The sequence below is a fragment of the Diabrotica virgifera genome, chromosome 10 (genome assembly GCF_917563875.1).
Source record: "Diabrotica virgifera virgifera chromosome 10, PGI_DIABVI_V3a".
Taxonomy (NCBI): Eukaryota; Metazoa; Arthropoda; class Insecta; order Coleoptera; family Chrysomelidae; genus Diabrotica; species Diabrotica virgifera.
Window position 1 is genome coordinate 127,033,164 of NC_065452.1, and position 25,475 is coordinate 127,058,638.

General features: G+C 32.3%; 1 protein-coding gene across 1 annotated transcript in view; it reads left to right on the top strand.

The window, feature by feature from the left end:
- Positions 1 to 25,475, top strand: part of LOC126878629 (chondroitin sulfate proteoglycan 4) — a 114,082-nt gene that overhangs the window by 69,756 nt on the left and 18,851 nt on the right. The window contains exons 7-9 of the mRNA XM_050641454.1: positions 3,833 to 4,075; positions 4,132 to 4,810; positions 23,802 to 23,957. Coding sequence (XP_050497411.1) covers positions 3,833 to 4,075; positions 4,132 to 4,810; positions 23,802 to 23,957 — 1,078 coding nt within the window. The remainder of the gene's footprint in view (positions 1 to 3,832; positions 4,076 to 4,131; positions 4,811 to 23,801; positions 23,958 to 25,475) is intronic.

The window sequence follows — 25,475 nt, forward strand, 5'->3', positions numbered from 1 at the left end:
CCATAGCATTCTATCACCTTTTTTATGTATAGGGCATATCCTTGCTATGGTCCACTCTTCTGGCATTTTTTCTACTTCCCATATTCTTTTTATCAGGTCATATATCTCTCTCTGTAATCTTTTCCCTCCTGATTTTATCATTTCGGTCGATATTTCTGTTATTCCTGGGCTTTTGTTATTTTTCAAGCTCTTTATTTCGTTCTTTATTTCTTGTTCTGTGGGTATTTCTATTGCTATCTGATCATCTTCAATTTCATGGTTTGTTTCCTTTTGTACTTCGCTCTTATTTAGCAGTTCTGTGAAATAGTTTTGCCAGTTTTCCATTATTTTTTCCGGCTCATTTGGCAACAGCCCTTTATCATCTCTCATATATGGGTTGTTTTTTTGATATCCATTTTTAATAATTAGAATATTCAAATAGAAGTGAAGACATTTGCGCAAAACTTCTTTAAGTACCGTGATCAATCCGTGCTCTATCTACCGCTGCTCTGAACAATTATATTGAAACTGCAGTCCCTTAAATTTTTCAACTGTGACACTCTCCTTCCTCCTATACTCCTTCCTTCTCTTATCTTTCTCTGTATTATCAATCTTAGCATTTCATATCCCTGCCCCCTCGTTACGTGTCCCAAGTATTGTAACTTTCTTATTTTTATTGTGTTTATACTTTTCGTAGATTTTAAATGGGCCTCCTATGGTAGTATCCTAAGAAATAAATTGTATGAAGCCATGGATGAATTCCACATCCCCGATAAACTGATAAGATTGGTTAAGGCTACAATGCGTAAAGTTGTTAAGTCGAAATACATCGCGAACAATCACAGGCCTTTGGAACGCATTTTCGGCTACGACAGGGAGATGCGCTGGCGTGTCTCCATTTCAGCATAACTCTGGAAAAGGCGGTCAGAGATGCCCGAATAGACATCGGAGGAAATATTTTTAATAAATCATCCCAAATTTTGGCATATGCCGATGATATGGATCTAGTTGCCCGCACAGTACGCAAGCTAGAATAAATGTATACCACCTTCTCAAATGTCTCAAAAATATGGGCCTGCAAGTAAATGAGGAGAAAACTAAGATGATGGCATCAACACCCAACGATTGATAACTCTATCTTTGAAGTGGAGGACAAATTCACATACTTAGGCTCCCTGATCACCAAGGAGAACGGCATGACGGAAGAAATCAAGCGAAGGGTAATCCTAGCAAACAAATGCTATTTTGGACTAAGTAGACATATGAGAAGCAGAAACTTAGCCAAAATAACCATATACAAAACCCTTATACAACCAGTGTTGACATATGGATCGAAGACATGGACCATCTCCAAGGCAGATGAAATCCTTATGCTTATATTTGAACGAAGGATCCTGAGAGGAATATTCGGTGGCATCTGTGAAAATGGTGTTTGGAGGAGGAGGTACAACTACGAGATACACCACAGATATGAACATATATTTGGTGGCAAACACGTCGTATCCCTTATAAAGATAAAGAATAAGATGGGCAGGACATCTAGTAAGATCACAGCAGAACAACCCTCCCAGAAGAATCCTTATCACAATCTGTGAGACGTAGAAATAGGGGTAGGCCAAAACTCAGATGGAAGGATGGTGTAGATGAGGATGGTAGAAAAATAGGCACAACAAACTGGCAACTTGGGAAGGTCGAGGCTCTTTTATAGGGCTGTAGCACCATTGATGATGATGATTGTGTTTATTATTTCGTATTCTCAGCATCCTTCTGTAACACCACATTTCAAATGACTGTAGCTTATGTATGTGTTCTTGGTTCAGTGTCTTACTTTTAAGTCTTCAAATTTTGTGTTTATTGCAGACAATTTTTTTCATTTTTACAAACACATTTCTTGCTATTTCTATCCTGGTCCTTATTTCTGTTGTTTGATCATTATTTTCTGAAATCCAGGTTCCCAGGTATTTGTATTTATGAACCCTTTCTATCGGTATGGTCCGAGTATGTTTGTTTTTATTATTTTTTTGTTTGTTATTATCATATACACTTGCGATCATAAAAAGCGGGTCACTCGATGAATTATTCAAGTTAGATGTCTCGAATTTTCTAAACCTGTTGTCCGATTTAAATAATTTTTTAGTATGTTATACCCTTATTCTTTAGCAATATCGCTATAATAATATTGCTGCTAGACAGGTAAATTGTCATTGTATACCGGGTGTAACAATCATACTGTGTTTATTCCTCAAAGTTGGGAACACCGTGTGGAATGTTTTAGCATTGATAAAATATTGAAATTAAAACTCAATTGTAGCCTTGGGGTTTCTTAACATTTTCTTTTTTGTTTTATTTGTTTATGTCGGATACTAAAAAAGTTAGGCACGTTAATAACTAGCCATGTTCTTCATCAATACAGGGTGTTTCTAAATAAGTGCGACAAACTTTAAGGGGTAATTATTCTGCATGAAAAAATAATGACAGTTTGTTTTATAATCGTATGTCCGCAAATGCTTCGTTTCCGAGATACGGTATGTTGAAGTTTTTCTTACAAACTGACGATTTATTTATTGCTCTAAAACCCGTAGAGATATGCAAATGAAATTTGGTAGGTTTTAAGGGACAGTTATTGTGCATTTTTTGATATACAATTAATAATTCTATGTATATTCACCATTGGCGTGCATACGGGTATAAACATTTTAGATACATCCCGTATGCACTACAATGGTGAATATAAAATTCTTAATTGTATGTCAAAAAATGCTGCATAAATACCTCTTAACACCTACCAAATTTCATTTGCATATCTCAACCGGTTTTAGAGCAATAAATAAATCGTCAGTTTGTAAGAAAAAATTCAACATCCCGTATCTCGAAACCGAAGAATTTGCGGCCATACGTTTATAAAGCAAATGGTCATTATTTTTTCATGCAGAATTACCTCTTAAAGTTTGTCGCACTTATTTAGAAACACCCTGTATTGATGAAGAACATGGTTAGTTGTTAACGTGCCTAACTTTTTTATTATCCAACATAAACAAATAAATCAAAAAAGAAACTGTTAAGAAAGCCTAATGCTACGATTGAGTTTTAATTTCAATATTTTATCTATGCTAAAACATTCCACAGGGTGTTCAGAACTTTGAGGAATAAACACAGTATGATTGTTACACCCGGTATACAATGACAATTTACCTGTCTAGCCACAATACTATTATAGCGATATTGATAAAGAATAAGGCTGTAACATACTAAAAAAATCACTCAAATCGGACATCCGGTTTAGAAAATTCGAGACATCTAACTTGAATATCAATCGCAAGTGTATTTAGACTTTATATTCATTCTTAGTCCATATTTTTCACAGAAACTGCTTGTCTTGTTTAGTAGTAGTTGGAGTTGTTCAGTGCCATGTCTTTTCTGGTATTGTTCTATTTCTGCGCATTGTTCTTTTTACTATTCTTCTTTCGCCTTTTGTATTTTATTGTAAGATGCAAGGTATATATCGATACGAGAGAACACAATTGTGCTATGCCCTTTGAGTACTCCGAGGACATAGCACAATTGTGTTCTAAGGTATCGATATGTATCTATTCAGATCATGAAATTTGTCTCCATTTATCTTTGTCTTCCGTTAGTTTTTTCCACGCTGAACCTGCAGATTATATAAGTGACAAACTTGTAATTCCTAAATCCTAATATTCCTTCTTTAATTTCTTTAATTTTAATTTTACTTTCAGATCAAATTTTCCTGATTTTACCTGATTCCTGATTGTATTTAGTGCTTCCTTGGTTGTTGTTACCAGTAGTATATAATGTATTAATCGAAATTTTAATTTTTTTTAATTTTTTTCAGGTGGTGAAGAATTTTACGCAAGATGATATAAACAAGGGTTATGTAAGCTATTTGAATGAACATTTGGGGGTGAATGCAGATGAAGTTGGTATGAAAGTTACGTGCAAAGATGCAGTTAATATCGCCCAACTTGGAATTTGGATACTACCATCAAATTATTGGGAACCCTTAGAAATAAAAACACTTAATAAGATTTCTGTGGAAGAATCTACAAGTGTGCTGATTACAAAGAAGTTTTTAGAAGTAAGTACCGGTTTTCATCATCGTCAGATCAGTTTTGAGTTATTTTAATGTTTCAGGTAACTCAGAGAAATGTCCCACCTTCAGTAATTACTTATTATATTGTCCAGATGCCTGAGTACGGCTATATAACTATTCTGTCAGACGTCAAAAACGCTGAAGAGTCCGTTAATATCTTAACTTTTACTCAAGACTTAGTGAACGAGAATAAAATATTATATGTCCAATCTACAACGAACCAAACCAAAGATAAAATTATATTTAATATAACTAATGGAGTTGTTTGGAATAGTAATTTTCAGTTTAATATAGAGATAATTCCAGAAAGACTGTTTTTAGGTACTAGTGATCTTATTGTTAATGAAGGTGGAATAGGCGTTTTATCTTCTGCCCAACTATTTGTACTGACTGATTACTATAAGTCGAAAGTTACCTCGTATTCCATTAAAGGAAATGTTGAATATGGCTGTATACAAGTACACAAACGATGCATAACATCAAAAAGCTTTTCTGTCAAAGATATACAGGCGGGTGCGGTTCAGTACCTACACGACGGCACCGAGAGTACCAGGGATCAATTAACAGTTGTTGGGGAAACGGATACAAAGAAAACTAGTGTACCGATTACATTGAATATTATTATTTTTCCAGTTAATGATCAAAAGCCCAAGATAGTCAATAATACAGGGTTAACTATGTGGGAAGGAGGCTTTGCCTATATTACCAATGAAATGCTAGGTATGTAACTTTATTTCAATAATTTAGTATACCCTGTTTTTAAACTAGGAGGAGTACACTGAAACGACAGAGTCACGCCCAATAATGTCACTAGAAAAAACATCAGATTCATCTTCTTTTTTTTATCATGTTGAACTCTATTCGGCAACGAGACAATCTAAATAAACTTTGTGCTAAAAACCCATTTAATGAAAATTTCAAAAAAGAATATATAGTATATAGAAATATTTTAAGCAAAACTTTAGGTAGGGCAAAAGAAAACTATTTTAAAAATCTATTTGATAAAAACTGTAAGAATGCTAAGGAAATCTGGAAAACTATAAAATATGCCACAAATGAAAACTGCAATAGACCTAGTATTTCTAATATAGTAAGTAAGGATGGGAGTTTGATTGAGGATGACAGGAAAATAGCAGAAAAATTCAATAGCTACTTTAGTTATGTGGGAGAGACGTTAGCCTCAAAAATAAAAAAACCACCAGATCACATTGTAAATTCTTTAATAGAGCAAGGAAATATAAATAATAGCCTGTTTTTAAAACCTTTTTCGAGTGGTGAAATGGAAAAAATTATAAACACATTAAAAAACAGTGACTCAAACATAGGTAATGGTATCTCAAATAATATAATTAAGTGCTACAGTAAATTTCTCATTAAACCTTTATTATACTTAGTAAATCTTATCTTTGAGCAAGGCATCTTTCCGGACGCACTGAAAGAAACAATAATTGTCCCTATTCACAAAAGTGGTCCAAAAGATATAGTTAGCAATTATCGTCCAATTGCCCTCACAAACAACATAAGTAAAATCATAGAAAAATGCATTAAGTTAAGATTATGTAATTACCTGGAGAAGCATAGTTTATTATCATCAAACCAATATGGCTTTAAAGAAAACTATGGCACAGAAGATGCCTTAATTAAACTTTCAGATCAAATTATTAATAGTTTCAACAATAAAAAGAAGTGTATGGTCATTTTTATTGATCTGGCCAAGGCCTTCGACACTGTGTCACACCGTATATTGCTGGAGCGACTTAAGAAAAAGGGAATAAGAGGTCTTCCTTATAATTTGTTCAAATCTTATTTGGAAAATCGCTCCCAGAAGGTCAAAATAAATGAAACTTTAAGTGAATCAGCTCCAGTAACGTACGGTGTGCCACAGGGGACGGTTTTGGGTCCAGTGCTTTTTGTGTTATACATGGACTTTTTATTTTCAGTTCTCAAAGAGGCTAATATTATATGCTATGCAGATGACACAGCCATTGTTGTTTGTGAGAGCACTTGGGAAAAAACTCTTACCATAGCAGAGGAAATCATGGCAAAAATTAAAAGTTGGTTTGATGTCAGTCTGCTTTCAATGAATATCGAGAAGTCCCACTTTATGTGCTTCACAATGAATGAAGCCACGTCACCAGAAATTTTAGCTCTTAAAGTACATAAATACACATGTAAGGATCACAAAAAATGTGATTGTCAAACTATTAAAGTTGTTGATAAAATTAAATACTTAGGAGTATTTTTTGACAAACACATGAAGTGGGAACCTCACATTGAATATATTTGTGGTAAATTAAGAAAAATTATGTACAAATTTTACATTTTAAGAAAATGTTTAACAAAGGATACTATCATAAATATATATAAAGCCCTAGTCGAATCTATCCTAACATATGGAATATGTACCTGGGGTGCAGGTTATTCTAACGTTCTATCCCCCTTAATAATAACACAAAAAACAATTTTAAAAATCATTTTATTTAAAAAGAAATGTTTTTCTTCAGAAGATTTGTTTATAGAAGCAAATGTAATGCAGATTTTTCAACTTTATATTAAAACCATTGTCAGACTCTATTGTAATAATAAGTTACCAAAACCCAGCTCAAACCATCAATTTCTAACTAGATTTACTACTAACAATATGTTAACGACTACTACACCAATATATTACACGGCTGTTCAAAAAAGCTTACTCTTCACAGCTCCAAAAATATTTAACTCTTTACCTCAAGAATTTAAAAATAAAAAATTTATTAAGATAAAGAAATCACTTTCTAGCTGGATAAAAAATATAAAAATAAATAACATATTCTAGTAATAATGTAAAACTTTATAGAACATAGACATAGTCTTTTGTAAATCTTTATTAGGTTAAGTGAATTTTCTCTTGTTTTCTTAATAATCAGTTACCTCCATTAGATTAATTTTATTGATTATAATAAATAGAATAAGTACACACACAAACAATATGTTCATCGTGTACTTAGCATCTAAGTTTTTTGCATGTAAACTGATTTTTTCTTGAAATAAAATTATTTTTTATTTATTATTTATGTCGGCCTTCGACGGTAATCCATAAATCATATTATACTAATGAGCTATTCCAGGTCAAATCAACACAATTTGAATTAATTTTTTTCCTGACCTCTTTAGTTTTTGTTAAAATTTAGAGTACTCATAGTGGATGATTGGGAGAAGAAAAATACAAAATTTTAAATTTTTATCTCGAGCCGTTTCCGAAATGTGGTTATGTAAAATTTTCCAAAAAAATTCAGAACGCCGCACATAGATCGATTTAATGGATTTACGCGGCCAAAATTATTTTACAGCATATTTTTAACTAAAACTGGTACAAATAAAAGAAAAATATTGTTTTTTAAAAATTGACTTATATTTTTCATAGGAAAAATCAAAATTTAAAATTAATACAAAATATGCAGGTTTTTACTAATACCTCAGTCGGTATCTGACATATCGGACTCAGTATTTGGGGTCACCCGGTAGGTAACAGCATTTGAATTGATTCAGAGCAAAATGACCCTGCTTTAATCCTTTTCTGTACACGTTTCTTGCTGCTTAAAATTTTTAATAGTGGGTCAGAAGTTAAAAGAAGTTTAATTTTCTGTACGCATCTCTGTATTTCCTTGCACTAGCTGGGATCTCTAAGATCTCTTTTGGTATTTTTGAAGAACTCCTTTTTCCACGAGCCTGTAATGTCTGTGATGCATTAACGATAATTTCACCATCAAGCAAAGAACGCATGTCTTCTCTTTTTCTTCTTTTCATCCTTTCACTGGAGTCCTCAAATAATTTAGAAAGCAGACCTGGTTCCGTGTATTTGTTTTCTACCAGTTTTAAATGTTCCCTCTAACCAATATTTACTTGCTTGTAGAAATACCGCATCTTTTCGTGAGTCTTTAACCATTTCTCTATCATCGCCGTTTTAAAATCTCTAAATCTTTGTTTTAAATTGATTGAATTATCAGATGTAACAGTTCAATAAGTGAATTTCCAAATATTTTAATTTGTCCTCTAGATTAGGAAAATCTTGTAGGTCCATTTGGTCGCAAAGATATTTACGGAGCACTATCTTTACGCCAGAGTAGTCACCAGATTTAGCTAAAACAAAAAAAATCGTAACTTATTATAATTAAAACAAATAAGTAGGTACTTTTATTTTTGTGACGTCATCCTATATAGCAAAATTAAAACCCCCTATATTTCGGGCATCCGCAGCTAAATTATATGCCATTAATTAGCCAAATATATGCAGTATGCCATAAAATAAATAGTATTGCTCGATCGGAGGCGATAATATAACTAAATGTCTGATAAACATACAAATTAAACAAAAATGTCACTATAAAACGGCTTGGTTTTGACTTGCTAAAAATAATATAAAATAACAGTAAACTTTCTATAAATATTTTAAGAAATATTCATTCTTACCTGAATTATTCGATTCCATCACAATCACTTTGAAAAATAAGGTGTATAGTTAGGGTTACCATACGTCCGGATTTCGTCTGGACAGTCCGGATTTGAAAGACATGTCCGGATTGGGGTCCAGATATGAGAAATGTCCGGATTTTTTTTGCTTTACTAAAAAAATGGTAAATACTAGGCCCAACGGTGGGAAATTTCATTCTGCGCAGCACCTTAGGTCTAAAGTATGTTAAAACATAGGTATATGTATTTTAAACTGGCAGAGATTTTCAATGTTAGTTGCATATTGTAGCGAAACAGCTGTACTTTTAATGCTGCCATATGCATTTCGCATATACGTACAATGTAGAGGTAGCAACGCAGTCAAATTCACATTTTACATTTTTTACAACCCCTTGGACTACCCCTGTTCGGATTTGGCCTTAATAAATTATGGTAACCCTATGTATAGTATATGTATTACAAAATGTCACAATGTTTAAAAAGTTGACTACTAAGCTAAGAGAACAAAAATTCACTAACAGCTACTTGCACGCGCATTCGCACGTGCACACGTGCGCGGTGAATAGTTCTGGAGCAGGGATAGTAAGTTTTTGTTAAGCCAAACTATAATGCGTCCCTAGGATGTGTTTTAAATTTTTAACGTCACTTTTGAAATTGGACTGTTGGCCGGCTAATTATTTAAAATCAACGTATGTGCGCCGCGACCCTACTTTATTGGAATGGTTGTAGAAGCTGTCCTAATTAAGCTAGAATGCTGGGGAGGTGTCATTTTGCAGAATTTTTAAAACTCTACAGTGATATACAGGGTGAGTTTTTAGTGCGGGATCGGTCGATAATTCCATTATGGTATAGAATATCGAAAAAAGTTATTTAGAAAAAATGTATGCAATGATATTCTCTAGGCTTGGAAAATATGTCCATTTCTACAGGGTGATCAATAACTGCGTGGTATATCAAACATATAATTTTTTAAATGGGACACCCTATATATTTTTTCATATTTATATTCCTCTCATAATTCTTGTTCATATAATATAGGGTTTTGCATTACTATACAGAGTATTTAACAAGTTATGACCATTTTTATTTCGAAATCCCTATGAGATTAACACCATGTATATAAAGAAGTAATTCGTAAACAATAATTTGTTTTACATAATAAGATTAACAATATACTGTAGTTTTTAAGTTAGGTTAAATTGAAATCATTGACAACTATTTGTATACAGGGTGAACTACAACACCAAATTACGATTATCTTAATTTTTTAAATGGATTACCCTATATTTTATTTTTTTTTTAATTTTGTATTTGTGATACTCTTTCATTTTTATATAGCATTCCCTATACCTAAACTCATTACTTTCCGAGATATTTTAAGTTGTCTTCAAATTTCGGGAATACATTCATTTTTTCTAGTAGAAATAAGTTAGTATTGAGTGATAATTAAACAAAATTATTTTTATTCATTAAATAACTAACACAAAATATAAACCATAAATATATGCATTGAATGTACCAATAAGTGTGATATTAAGAAATTATCATATTTCCCTAATAGACAAGAATCCTATAGTTCCTACAAAAAACATTTGTCTTGTATATAATAATATAACAAAATTATTTTTATTCATTAAATACCTCACAAATATCATAAATCAAAACAATATACTGATGTATAATAAACTGATGTAACAGTTTTTAGATTGTTATGTGAACAGTATTTTAAGCCAAGAAGTTTTTAGTAAAACATTCAATGTTATTAGCACTTTTAAACTACAAAACAAAATTACGATTTTCTCAATTTTTTTAAATAGATCACCCTAAATTTTATTTTTTAGGAATGTTGTATTTATGATACTCTTTCATTTTTATATAGCATCTCCTATACCTAAACTTCTTAGTTTCTGAGATATTTATAGTTTTCTTCATTTGCCGGAAATACATTTAATTTTTAATAAGTAGAAATAGCTTAACAAATAAGTATTGTGTAATAATAGAACAAATATTTACATTCAATGAATTTCTAACAAAATATATAAACCATAACAATATTTAATGAATGTACCAATTAATTTGATGTTAAGGATATAAGTCTAAAGTAAATGTTGAAAATGTCCTTGCTCAACGTCTATGCAATTTTGTAACCGATATTCAAATGACAGAGCCACATTTCTTAACATTTTTGTAAGTTAATATTATTAAAAGCTCCTCTTATTCTATTTTTCATATCATCAGGCGTTGTTGGATGCTTCTGGTATACAAGGTTTTTTATATAGACCCACATGAAAAAATCAATTGTGGAAGAACTGGAGCACCGTCGTGTAAAAACCTCAACCGTCAAAAAAATGTGGGCCAATCAAATAATCGCAAACAATAGCACCTTTAACATTTATAAATCACCTAGTTTAACTACGAGTGTAAACAAAGTAGGGAATTCTTGATGCATATTAATGAAAATTAGTATGAAAATTATAGTATTAATAACTGCGCGTCACAATCTGCAATTAGGAATGTGTTACTAAAAACTTCTTGGCTTAAAATACTGTCGATAGAACCTAAAAACTGTTACATCAGTTGTATATTGTTTTGATTTATGTTTTGTGTGAGTTGTTTATTACATAAAATTTTTTTTTTTTTTTTTTGTTTATTGGCTTTGGGAAGAACCCGTTTTGCCACGAAAATTTATAACATTTAAAAGTCTATACATATAACTGAACACAATTTGGTACAAATACAATTTTTACAAATCTGTACATATAAATACAGTAACTGAATACAATTATTTGGTACAAATACAGTTTTTACAAATCTATACATATATATTTAATACTTAACTGAATACAATTTGGATTGGTTGATACAGACCTAAAAGTTGAGGAAATTATAAGCGTCTCCTCGTACGACCCAAAAAGTTACAAAAAATAGCTCTTACTTCGGGATTATGGATGCACTCCAGCATAATGGAAAGATAATTTTGAGGAAACGGGATTTTTAGTTTAGTTAGTTCCGTAATAAGGTAAGAGGTGGCATTAGAATTATGACTGCATTGAAAAATCCAGTGATTAAAGTCGTCAAAACTGTCACTGCAGTCACAGAGGGGGGATGTGGCCAATTTCATCTTATAAAGCTTGGAGTTGACTGCTCCGTGTCCGAAGAGGCACCTAATGTATTTGGTGTTAATTTTTCTATTGGGATGGCTTCTTTTAGCAAGCTTTGTAGAAGGAAGTGTTGGAAAAAGCGTGCAGTACTGAAATGCATTGTTAGATCTAATTGTTGTCCATTTGTCTGCCCATTTAGTTCTTAAGTTTTGCTTACATATAGATAATGCGTCTTGTAGCGTTAATTCGGGGGCTTGTTTGCCATCAGTGATAGCTCTTTTTGCCAGTTTGTCAGCTGTTTCGTTTCCCGTTATGGAGGAATGCCCTTTGGCCCATATGAAGAATGTATTTATCTGTTTATAATCTAAGGCTCTTAAGGTTGTCAAGATTTCCACGATTATTGAGTTATTGTATATGGAGGTAACCGGGTACACCAGAGCTGATAAAACAGATTTCGAATCCGATATTATAGCCAAGTTTGACAAGGGTAGCAGTGAATTGTTTGCCCAATCCAAAGCCTTAAATATAGCAAGTGCCTCTGCTGTAAAGATTGTAGAGTTTTTGTTTAGTTTAAACAACAAACTTTCGTTTGTGTTTTCCCTGTACACTGCACATCCTGTTCCAGTAGGGGATTTGGATCCGTCTGTAAAAAATTTATGTACATTACCTAATTTCTCTAATTCTATTTGCATAGATATGTTATTAATTGCTGGGTTATCATTATATTCTGGAAAAATAATATTTGGTTGTGTAAGACATATATCGAATTTAGCCGTGAAGAACGGCAAACCAGAATCATCACGTAGTTCGATGTTTGAGACTGTTGCAAATGCATCAGCTAGAGGGGGACAGTTTCTGTTGTGCCAGTATTTATTAGTGTAGCTATATGCAGTTAAGATGCCTAAATTTTTAATAAGGTCGTTGTGTGTAAATCGTTTTTGTTTAACGACGAATTTTTCAGCTAGTAACTGTCGCCGAAGTTGCATGGGGGGTTCGCCACACTCTGCAAGGAGAGCAGCTGTGGGAGTGGATTTAAATGCACCAAGAACAATGCGTAGAGCCTTGAACTGTACCCTATCTATTTGTGAAAGTCTGGAATTAGTGGCTGATCCATACAAGAAACAACCATAATCTAGGATAGATCGAGTGTACGCTCGGTAGAAAATCAAGTTAATGTTAGGGTCAGCGCCCCAATGATATCTGTTAATTGCTCTTAGGATATTAAGACTTTTTTCACTTTTCTTAATGCATCTTGATATGTGATCGGACCAGGTCAGTTTGCAATCAAATGTGATACCCAAATATGTGTATGTTTTGCAAACAGGTATAGTGTGATTTTGAATTGTAAGGCTATTAAGTTCTGGCAATTGGTGTCTGGTGAAAAATACAATAGCAGATTTATGAGGTGATATTTCAAATCCCTGTTCAGGAAAGTATTTAAAGCAGCAATGCACTATATACTTAAGATTACTAACACATTGAGAGTAGTTTTTATGAGTAGTGTATATAGAAAAATCGTCAGCATATTGTAAAATTCTTGCGTTCATACCAAGGTTGTGAACATCGAGGGTATAGATATTAAATAGCAGCGGGCTCAACACCGACCCCTGTGGTAGACCCGAGTTAACCTCTCTAGGACCTAGAGTATTTGTATTGCATTTTATAAAGATCTGTCGTCTGAGGAACATATTAATAAGAACAAATGCAAATTGTGGTGGTATATGGATGTATGTTAACTTTTCATATAAACAATCCAACAGCACGCTTTCATAAGCACTAGAGATATCTAAAAATAAGGCAGCTGAAAAATGGTTTTCTGAAAAAGCCAACTGAATTTCCGTTGCAAGATTGGCTGCACAGTCGAGAGTACCTTTACCTCGCCGAAAACCAAACTGGGATTGGGGGAGGATGTTATTATTTTCTAACCACCATTCTAATCTGAGTTTGATAATTCTTTCCAAAGTTTTTAATACACAAGACATTAGAGAAATGGGTCGCAGAGCTTTGTTGTCACTGACCTTAGGAATAGGAATAATTAGACACTGTTTTAGTGAGGGGTAATTCGTATCTCCTGAAAGTATATTGTTATATATTTTGCAAAGAAAGTGTTTCGCCGAGTCAGGGAGCTTTTTAATCATCATATAATTGATGCCATCTAAGCCTGGAGCAGTAAGTTTTGACGATTTGATATTAAGTTCTAACTCTCTTAGTGTAACTGGGGCTAGAAGAGAATGATCATGATTACTGGTGGGTGTGTAGTGAATGTAAGGACTAACAAAACTTGGAGCTAATTTATGAAAAAGTATTTCCGCCTCATCTTCTTCACATGGTTGGATATCATTTTTCTTCTTTTGAAATCTATTAATCCGGCGCCAAATTTCCGAGGGATTTGAATTCCTATTGAGTTGAGTACAATAGTCTGCCCAAGCCTGTTTGGCTTTCAATTTGAAGGTTCTTTTGCAGAGCGCATCTATTTTTTTTACATTGATATAATTTGAAGTTATCATATTGCGCTTGTACGTTTTGTAAGCTTCCTTCCTTTGGGTAACTAACTGTTGACATTCCTCATCCCACCAAGGGGGATGAGGAACCTTTTTAGGAGAGAAGGGGTAAGTTTTTTTAAGAGCTGAATCCGCCGAGGATGTCATTGAATTGGTGATAAAGTTAATCATTTCGTTAGTATTGTTGAAAAGCGGAATCTCGGAGAAATCTTTATCAATTTTTGTTTGAAACAATGCCCAATCAGCTTCTCGCATAGACCATTTATGAATGGGGGTAATATTAATATTATCAATTCTGAGTTGTTGTAACACAAATGTGATAGCATAATGGTCAGAGCCATACGTATCTGCTTTAACAGACCAAGAGAATTGTGAGCTAAAGTTGGACGAAATGAGGGTAAGATCAACACATGATGGAGGAGAGCCGGGGGCAGATACTCTGGTAGGAGATCCGTCATTTGCAATGATAAAGTTGTCGAAGTATTCTAAAGCTTCCATGAGTATGTTACCGCTATGATCATTGTTTATAGAGCCCCAGCCTCCATGATGGGCGTTAAAGTCGCCACCAATAATAAAATTATGCGGAATTTGTTGAAAAAGAGAAACAAAGTCGTTCACTGTGACTGCAATGCTACCTGGACGATAAATACTAACCACAGATATTTTGGTGCCATTGACATCAATATCAATGCCACAAACTTCAATATTTTTATTAAATGTTTGGTTGAATACTATATTATTGTATTTAATATTATTAGAGATAATTATGCTAACACCTCCACCTCGTTTATTACGTCTATCTTTTCTAACAATATTAAATCCCTGTAAGGACATTTCATACTTAGGTTTGTACCAAGTTTCCGAAATAAGAGCTATATCAAAGTGTTCTTCTGTAAAAAGTTGCGTAATAGAGTTTTTATTAGAGTACGCTGATCTAGCGTTCCACTGGACAATTTTTAAACCGGCCATATCAGGTAAAGAAATGTTTAATCACGCTGTTAATTATATTTTCTACATCTTGTATAGAGGGAACTGAACTATTAATCGCAGGGTTTCGAGCAGGAATGTCTGAAAAGAAATTATTGATTGAATCCTTCAAAGTAGTAGCGAATTCATTTTTAAGATGTTCATCGTTATTTTTAGATACATTTTTATTATAGTTTCCGAACTGGAATACGGGGCTAGCACAAAAGCTAAATTCGCTTGGAGCGGTAATAAGCGTAGGAGACGATGGGTGTATTTTTCGTTTTTTTCTAGTAGAAGCTGCAGTATTTGAAATATTTGCAATGGAAGGCAAATGTTTTGATGAGCTTTGAGCAATATTGGAATAGGTATTTGGCCTGGAAACTAATGAAGGGAATTCAGTAGTGGATGACAGTAACGGAGCAAATCTGTTTTTTTGAACAATACTAGTGTAGGCAGGATTGTCAATAACTTTTTCGGCCTCTTTGAAAGAAATATTAAGGTGTGCCATTGCTTCCTTAGTTCGTTTTTGTTTTTTATACTCTGAACAATCTCGATTTGTCGAGTTGTGTGAATTAGAGTTACAAAAAATGCAGAAGTTATCACATTGAGTGCATTCGTTATCATTTTCTTTGCCGCAGTTTCGGCATTTCTTTTTTCCTTTACATTGAGATGCAGAGTGACCATAACGAAGACAATTGTAACACTGCATAACAGGATGAACGTACGTGTCTACAGGACATCTCACTTTATTTATATAAATAAATTGGGGAATTTTGTTCCCTGAAAATGTGACAATTATCATTTGACGGGGGATTTTTTCAATCACTCCGTCTTTTATTACTTTTCGAAACATTCTTTGCACCTTACGAACAGAACACTCTGATTTTATAACTTTAACAAGATCATTTTCAGTCAGATATGTATCGACCGATCTCACAATACCTTTTTTTTCAGTTAAATGTGAGGGGATATAAGCTATCAGTTTATTGTCTTTGAATACCGAATTTTCCACTAATTTGTTCGCAACTAACCCTGAATTAACTTCAATTTTAAGTCTATTACGACCCACGCTACTAATTTCTAAGATCGATTTTTCGTATTCTGAAAGTAGTAACAGTTTTTCACCAAGTCTCATTGGATGCAATCTTCCCACATTCAAAACTTCGTGTTCCACAAAAATTAAGTACGGACCTGTATCTCTTGACGTAAATCGATTATTAATGGAAATATCGCGTTTGAAAGACTGGTTTGGCTGGTCTAAATTACTTGCTGTTGTTGTTAATGAGCTTTTATTGTTATCATTATCTGCTGGAAAAACTTGATTTTTGTCCCCTGTTGCAATATTATTCTTATCGGCTTCTGTAAATCCGCGAAAACCATCTTGATTAATATTTACATTTGAATCGTCGAGTTCCATGCCATCCAGAACCCTGATATCCTCGATTCTTATATTTGAAGATCGCGGCGGCTTCCCGCCGCCAGGTGAAGTTCCCGACATCCGTCCCAGACAGAAGTCGGATTTTTAAGTATAATTTCCCAGTATAAATTAAGTAATGAATCGACTTACTTGTAGAAATCCAAAAAACTTAACCAAATAAATGAGTAAAAGGTAAACAAACTGCGTATTTTTTGCGGCAATTAGTGAATCGACTTTTAAATCAAACACGTCTAATCACTAAGAGACTTGATAGACAACTAAACATAAAAATAATCTTGTTGTATTACTACTCACAAGACATATTTTTTTTGTAGGAATTTTACGATTCTTGTATATCAGGGAAATATGATAATTCCTTAATATCATATTTATTGATACATTTATTGCATATTGTTATGGTTTATATTCTGTGTTAGTTATTTATTGAATTAAAATAATTGTGTTATGTTATCACTCAATACTAACTTATGTAATTTTAGTAGAAAAATTGAATGTAATCCCGAAATTTGAAGTAAACTGAAAATATCTCGCAAAATGACGAGTTTAGATATTGGAAATGCTATATAAAAATAAAAGAATATCATAAGTACAATATTTCTAAAAAATAAAATATAGGGTGATCCATTTAAAAAATTTGAGAAAATCGTAATTTGGTTTTGTAGTTCACCCTGTATACCAATATTCGTCAATGATTTCAGTTACTTCATTTAAAAACAATTTAAAAACTACAGATCATTGTTTATCTTATCATACAAAATAGATTATTGTTCATGAATTACTTCTTTACATACTCAGAGTTAATATCATAGGGATTTCGAAATAAAAATGGTCATAACTTATTAAATACTTTGTATAGTAATGCAAAACCTTATATTATATTAACAGGAATTATGAGAGGAATATAAATATGATAAAATATATAGGGTGTCCGATTTAAAAAAATGTATGTTTGATATACCACGCAGTTATTGATCACCCTGTAGAAATGGACATATTTTCCAAGCCTAGAGAATATCATTGCCTACATTTTTTCTAAATAACTTTTTTCGGTATTCTATACCATAATGGAATTATCGACCGATCCCGCACTAAAAGCTCACCCTGTATACAGCACGATGTTATGATAAACAAATTTTTCTCAAAAAAAAAATATAATTTGATTAAGTTTTTTTCTAAAAAGTACATAATTTAAAATTTTCATAATATTCCTACAAATACATAGTACTGTTGTTAATAACATAAACAATTTATCATGGGATGGTGATGGGTTCAACATAAAAAAAATAAATTTTACACATACAGTATGGTACAAATGAAAGGAATACATTCGTAATAGCTGGCTACTTTAAGGAAAAATCCCGAAACATGTCGATTTTCATTTTTAAATTGTAATTTTTTGGCATATACAGGGTGTTAGTAAATAAGTATGAAAAATTTAAGAGCTAATTCTACATGAAAAAATAATGCCGGTTTGTTTTATAAACATATGTCCGCAAATGCTTCGTTTGCCAGATACGGGGTGTTGAAATTTTTATTTCAAACTGCCAATTTATTTATTGCTCCAAGACCAGTTGAGCTACGAAAATAAAATTTGGTGAATTTTAGGAGGTAGTTATTGCGCATTTTTTGACATACAATTAAGAATTTTGTATTCATCATTGGCGCGCATAGGGTAATAGTCTGAATTTTTTTAAAGAAAAAAATTGATGATTTTTAAATTCCACGTTTAATTTTTGATAAGAAACCCTTCTTGTCTTTTTTTCATATGATGCACCGTTGTTATGCAGAAAAATAAAACATCTTGGCGCGTATTTTTCGTTTCTTAATACATCATCAAGAACTATCCAATATAATAATACTAAACTAGAACAATAACAGAAAATATTACTAATAAGATTTCAACTAGGTGCAAAGCTGCAAAGAATGTTTAAAATGATCTCCTTTACAGGTAATAGAAGAATTTTATATTCATCATTGGCGCGCGTACGGGTAATGGTCTGAATTTTTTGAAGAAAAAAATAGTACGCCACTAAGATATGTCAAACTAAAAATCATTTTTGAATTCTTCGTTCAATTTACGACAAAAAATATTTCTTACCTTTTTTACATACGAGGCGCCGTTTTTATACAAAAAAATATAACATCTTATCGCTTACAAAGTATTTGAGGTAGTTTCCATATGCATAGAAACTTAGTCCAAATACTTTGTAAACGTTAAGATGTTTTATTTTTTTACATAAAAACGGCGCCGCATATGAAAAAAAGGTAAGAAATATTTTTGGTCGTAAATTAAACCAGCAATTCAAAAATTATTTTTAATTTGACATATCTCAGTGGCGTACTATTTTTCTCTTAAAAAAATTCAGACAATTACCTGTACGCGCGCCAATGATGAATATAAAATTCTTTTATAACCTCTAAAGGAGGTCATTTTAAACATTTTTTGCAGCTTTGCACCTAGTTGAAATATTATTAGTAATATTTTCTGTTACTGTTCTAGTTTAGTATTATTATATTGGATAGTTCTTGATGACGTATTAAGAAATGATAAATACGCGCCAAGATGTTTTATTTTTCTGCATAAAAACGGTGCATCATATGAAAAAAAGGCAAGAAAGGTTTCTTATCAAAAATTAAACGTGGAATTTAAAAATCATTTTAATTTGAAATATCTCGGTGGCGTACAATTTTTTTTCTTTAAAAAAATTCCGACTATTACCCGTATGCGCGCCAATGATAAATACAAAATTTTTAATTGTATGTCAAAAAATGCGCAATAACTACCTCCTAAAACTCACCAAATTTTATTTTCATAGCTCAACTGGTCTTAGAGCAAGAAATAAATTGGCAGTTTGAAATTAAAATTTCAACACCCCGTATCTAGGAAACTAAGCATTTGCGGACATATGTTTATAGAACAAACCGGCATTAATTTTTCATGTATAATTAGCCCTTAAAATATTTCATACTTATTTACTAACACCCTGTATATCATACTAGTAACGTCATCCATCTGGGCCTGATGACGTAATCGATGATTTTTTTAAATGAGACTGGGTGTCGTGTGCTAGCTCATTTGAAAGGTTATTCAGGTCTCTATTCGGTAATTAATAAACAATAATATAATTATTTATACAGGGTGGCAAACATTTTTTTTATTAAATTAATTGACAAAAAAAGAAGACGGTATGTAATTTATTTAATTTAAAATAGATTTTACTGTTGCCGGAAACAGATAAATTAGATACATTCTTCTTTTTTGTCAATTAATTTAATAAAAAAAGTTTTTTGGCACCCTGTATAAATATTTATGTTACTGTTTATATTACTGAACAGAGAATTAAATCAACTTTCAAATGAGCTAACACACGACCTATAGTCTCATTTAAAAAAATCATCGATTACGTCATCACCCCCAGATGGATGATATCAATAGTATCAGATATATGCCAAAAAACTACAATTTAAAAATAAAAATTTACCTATTTCGTGATTTTTTCTTAAAGTTACCAGCTTGCGACATTACGAATTTTTTCCTTTCATTTGCACCATACTATACTGTATGTGCAAAATTTATTTTTTTATGTTGAACCCATCACCATCCCATGATAATTTTTTTATATTTTATTAACAACAGTATTATGTATTTGTAGGAATATTATGAAAATTTCGAATTATGTACTTTTTGGAAAAAAACTTAATCAAAATATATTTTTTTTGGTTTGAGAAAAACTTGTTTATCATAACATCATACTGTATATATCACTGTAAAGAGCTTTAAAAATGCTACAAAATGACACCTCCTAGCATTTTAGCTCAATTAGGACAGCTTTTACAACCATTCCAATAAAGTATGGTCGCGGTGTTTTGGATTTTTTTGGGAAACTTTACATAACCATATTTCGGAAACAGCTTGAGATAAAAATTTAAAATTTTGTAATTTTGTTTCCCTTATTAGCCACTATGTATGAGTATTCCAAATTATAACCAAATCTGAAGAGGGGGTGGAAATTAGGTGTGTTGAGTTGATATGGAATGACCCTAATACGTCAGTAAAGGGTTCTAAAAACAACTTTTTTATATAAACGCAGACTGAAAATTTAAAAATTAAAGGAATAACGCAGAAAACACAAAAAAACGCAGATATAACTTACTAATAATTAACCTATGAATATTAAATGCCAATAGCGTCAAAATTTCATAAATGTCAATAGTGTCAAAATTGCATACTTTAGTGGAGTAAACTTGCCTGCGGTTGGACCAATTACAAACAAGTATGACGGCGCGGTAAATTTGAATTACTCCTCCTAGTTTAAAAACGAAGTATATTGAACTGCTCAAAAGTGAATAACCAAAAAAAAGTAGTTGGTGTACATTTTTTCTTATAAACTTACGTGCATAGAAATCGGCCCACTTAACAATTTGGTCATTTTTGATGTCTTATATTTCCTAAACCTGTTGGCCGATTTAAGTGATTCTTTGAACATGTTATAGCCTGATTCTTTAACAATACCACTGTATTAATATTGTTGCTAAACAGGTAAATTTTCATTGTACATCGTGTGTACCAATCAAACTGTGTTTTTTTCTCAAACTTCGCATCACCCTGTGGAATATTCTAGAATTTATCAAATACTGAAATTAAAACCCAACTATGGCCTCAGATTTTCTTGACATTCTGTTTTTTGATTCATTCGTTTACGTTGGATAATAAAAAAGTTAGGTACTTTAACAACTAGATATGTTCTTCATCAATACACGGTGTTTCTAAATAAGTGCGACAAACTTTAAGGGGTAATTCTGCATGAAAAAATAATTACAGTTGGCTTCATAAATGTATGTCCGCAAATGTTTCGTTTCCGAAACACGGGATGTTGAATTTATTCTTACAAAATGACGATTTATTTTATTGCTTTAAAACAAGTTGAGATATGCCAATGAAATTTGGTGAGTTTTAAGACGTAGTTATTGCACATTTTTTAACATACAGTTAAGACTTTAATATTCACCATTAGCGCGCATAACTGTAATATGACCTATCATATTACCCGTATGCACGCTAGTGGTGAATAAAAAATTCATGATTGTATGTCAAAAAATCCGCAATGACTGTCTCTTAAAACCTACCAAATTTCATTTGCATATCTCGACTGGTTTTAAAGCAATAAATGAATCGTCAGTTTGTAAGAAAAAATTCAACATCCCGTATCTCGGAAACGAAACATTTGCGGACATACGTTTATAAAACCAACTGTCATTATTTTTTCATGCAGAATTACCCACTAAAGTTTGTCGCATTTATTTAAAAACACGGTGTATTGATGAAGAACATGTCTAGTTGTTAAAGTACCTAACTTTTTTATTATCCAACATAAACGAATGAATCAAAAAACAAAATCTTAAGAAAACCTGAGGCTATAGTTGGGTTTTAATTTCAGTATTTTATAAATGCTAGAATATTCCACAGGGTGTTGTGAACTTTCAGAAAAAAACACGGTTTGATTGATACACCCGGTATACATTGAAAATTTACCTATTTACCAACAATATTATTACAGTGGTATTTTTAAAGAATCAGGCTATAACAGGTTCAAAAAATCACTTAAATCGGCCAACATGTTTAGGAAATATGAGACATCAAAAATGACCAAGTTTGTAAGTGGGCCGATTTCTATGCACGTAAGTTTATTTAATCACTTATTATTTCCTTTTTGTTAATTTATGACAATGTTCTATTCATTCTTAAATGTATTGTTTCGAAACAGATCGTGAGATGATCATGAAAATGATCTTTCATATTATTTTAGTGGTATTTCAGGTCTAGATTTATTCGATGTCGTTAATTGGGCGTTCTTTCTCATTTAGATTGGCCTTAAAAAAGTCATTTTTGACACTTCAAGGGTATAGGTCGTTATTAGTATTGCTTATCCTGGTAAAACAGAAACACTGAATAACTGATGAAACCCTTAAAATTATTGAGAATAGAAGAAATATTCAAAGGCAAAGTGGTGTACATAATGAATGATAAAATGGTAATTTGAGAAACCTCAACATAGAAATAAAACGAAGATGAAAGGCTGATAAACAACAATATATGTAAAGAAATTGAGAGCCACGATCAAAAAAATCAGTCGAGAGATCTATTTGGAAAAATACGCCATATAACAAGAGCCAGAACTTGGGCCGTTGAAGACCAAACAGGAACCCTGAGAACCAACAGAGAAGATAATAATATAGCAGATACATGGCGATTATATTGCCAGGATCTATATATGATGATCAACGCCAGGAACTTGTTCATCAAACCCCTGAAGAAATAGAAAAAGAACCTAATATACTCGGGAATGAAATAAGACTCTTGATCAGTATACTCAAGTATAACAAAGTACCAGGTCCAGATATGATAACAGCCGAAATGCTCAAAGCCACAGAAGAAACCGGAATAAAATTATTTCACTTGCTCTGTAACAAAATTCCAAGAAATGGCCTGATGACTGGACAAAATCTACAATAACGACAATATATAAAAAAGGCAGCTTCCATAAATGTGGCAACTATAGGACTATATCCCTTATCTCACATGCCAGTAAAATAATGCTACACATAATCAATGAGAGACTGAAAAATTTCCTTCAAAGAGAAACACCCGAATAGCAAACTGGATTCACTAAAGATACAGTCGGAAAAATGAAATAATACCCATGAACGATCACATCAATCACTTATTTTGTATTTGCTGTCTTTTTCTATAAATAACAAACGTTTGTTATAGAAAAAGATAGCAAATACAAAATAAGTGATTGATGTGATCGTTCATGAGTATTCTTTCATTTTTCCGACTGTATAGGTACTCGAGAACATCTTCTGAGCATAAGACAAATAATAGAAAAATCTAGGGAATTCAATATCCCGCCATACATTTGTTTTATAGATTATCGCAAACCGTTCGACAGGATCAAATGGCAACACTTGTGGCAGATACTAAAAGAAGTAGGCGTACCACAACACTTAATTTTGCTTATAACTAAACTATACCAACACACTATTGGAACAGTTAAAGTGCTAGACAGACTCCAGAAATTCCATCCAGAACAAGGTGTCAGACAAGGATGTACACTGTCTCCACAATTATTTAACATATATGGGGAGCATATTATGAGAAGAGTGCTGGAAGGATGGGAAAAGGGCATTTCTAGTTCTTTGGCTTATTCACTTTTGTGCTGCTTGTTTCTTGTTTACTAAATTTGTATTTTTAGCTGCTGTTGATGATGATAAGCCTAAGGAAATTTTGAAGTATCAAGTTCAGACTTGCTGGTTTGGAATAGTTTCTCTAATATCAAATATTACAGCTCAACTGAATACTTTTACGCAGGATATGATCGATGAAGGCTTAATAGTATTTAGACACTATAGTAAGTATTCTAAACAACGTGTTAGAATATTGTATGAACAAAGTCAAAAGTAGTGTTTTCTCTAACAATGTTATATCAAACATCTTTTTCACAAACCCAAAACTAAGGATACAATGTACCGGATGTCCCAATAAGAATGGCTCTCGGCCATATCTCAGGAACTGTTTATAGTACAGCTTTGAGAAAAAAAATTTTATAACAAAAGTTGCCTCAGGAAAAGCCTGGAAATTATTTTCATAATTGTGGGTCTACCGCTAGAGGGCGTAATCGAATTTTAAAAATAAAAAATCTAAATTTTACAAAATTTTCCTAATAAAGGGGCACTGGAAATTCGATCATCGTATTCTTCATAAAATTATGCGCATATTTGATTTCACAAGTTTAAGTCTACCTTTCCAAATAAGAGGTAGCGGTGAGTGGGAGCCTTGTTATGAAAAAATGGCTGTAAGTCCGGTTCTGCTAAATCGAATTTTGCAAACTTGGCCTTGTTGAAAACAGATCTTTTTCGTCAATGTAAGAGTTATAATTTCGAACCAGCCTAATAAGCAATATGCCAGCTAGAAGGCGTTATTTAATTTTTTTCAGAAATCTAGTTTTCTTTGGAAAATATTAAATACAAGTATGCATTTTTAATCCTGTATTATAAAATCTGATTAAATTAGCAATAGAATAGCGAAAACCACATGTCGATACCTTTTTTCTATCTCGAGATATCTTAAGAAATGTGTAAATTTTAAACATAACTGTTACTGTCACCTTTAAATTAAGTTAAGGAAAAGTAGTGTGATATGGAAAAAACAAAGAAACATTTTCCAGATGTTAACGTATATAGATATAATTAATTAAAACAACAATAAGACAAACAACACTATAAAATATAACAAAGAAATAAACACAACTACTTAGTGACGACCTAAATGTTCAAATTGTTGCCCATCATTTTCGATGCAAGAATTTACTACACTGCTTGAGAAAACATGATCCAGAGAATAAGAAACGCCATTCAAAGGATTTCGAGAGCAGAAATTGAGACTGCTATTCAATCTACTATTGAAAGAATAAATGCTTGCATCGAAACTGATGGGCAACAATTTGAACATTTAGGTCGTCACTAAATAGTTGTTTTTATTTCTTTATTATATTTTATAGTGTTGTTTGTCTTATTGTTGCTTTAATTAATAGGGCGTTTCAACGCTTCTCATTTGTTTCGAGCCTCTGCCACAATGTCATATAATTCGTGTATAATATTAATATACGACATATGACAGAGGCTCCAAACAAATGAGAAACGTTGAAAAGCCCTATTATATACGTTGACATCTAGGAGATGTTTCTTTGTTTTTTCCATAGCACACTACTTTTCCTTAATTTCATTTACCGGTGACAGTAACAGTTATGTTTTTAAATTTACACGTTTCGTAAAATATCTCGAGATAGAAAAATGGTATCGATATGCGGTTTTCGCTATTCTGTTGCTAATTTGGTCTAATTTTGTAATATAGGATTAAAAATGCATAC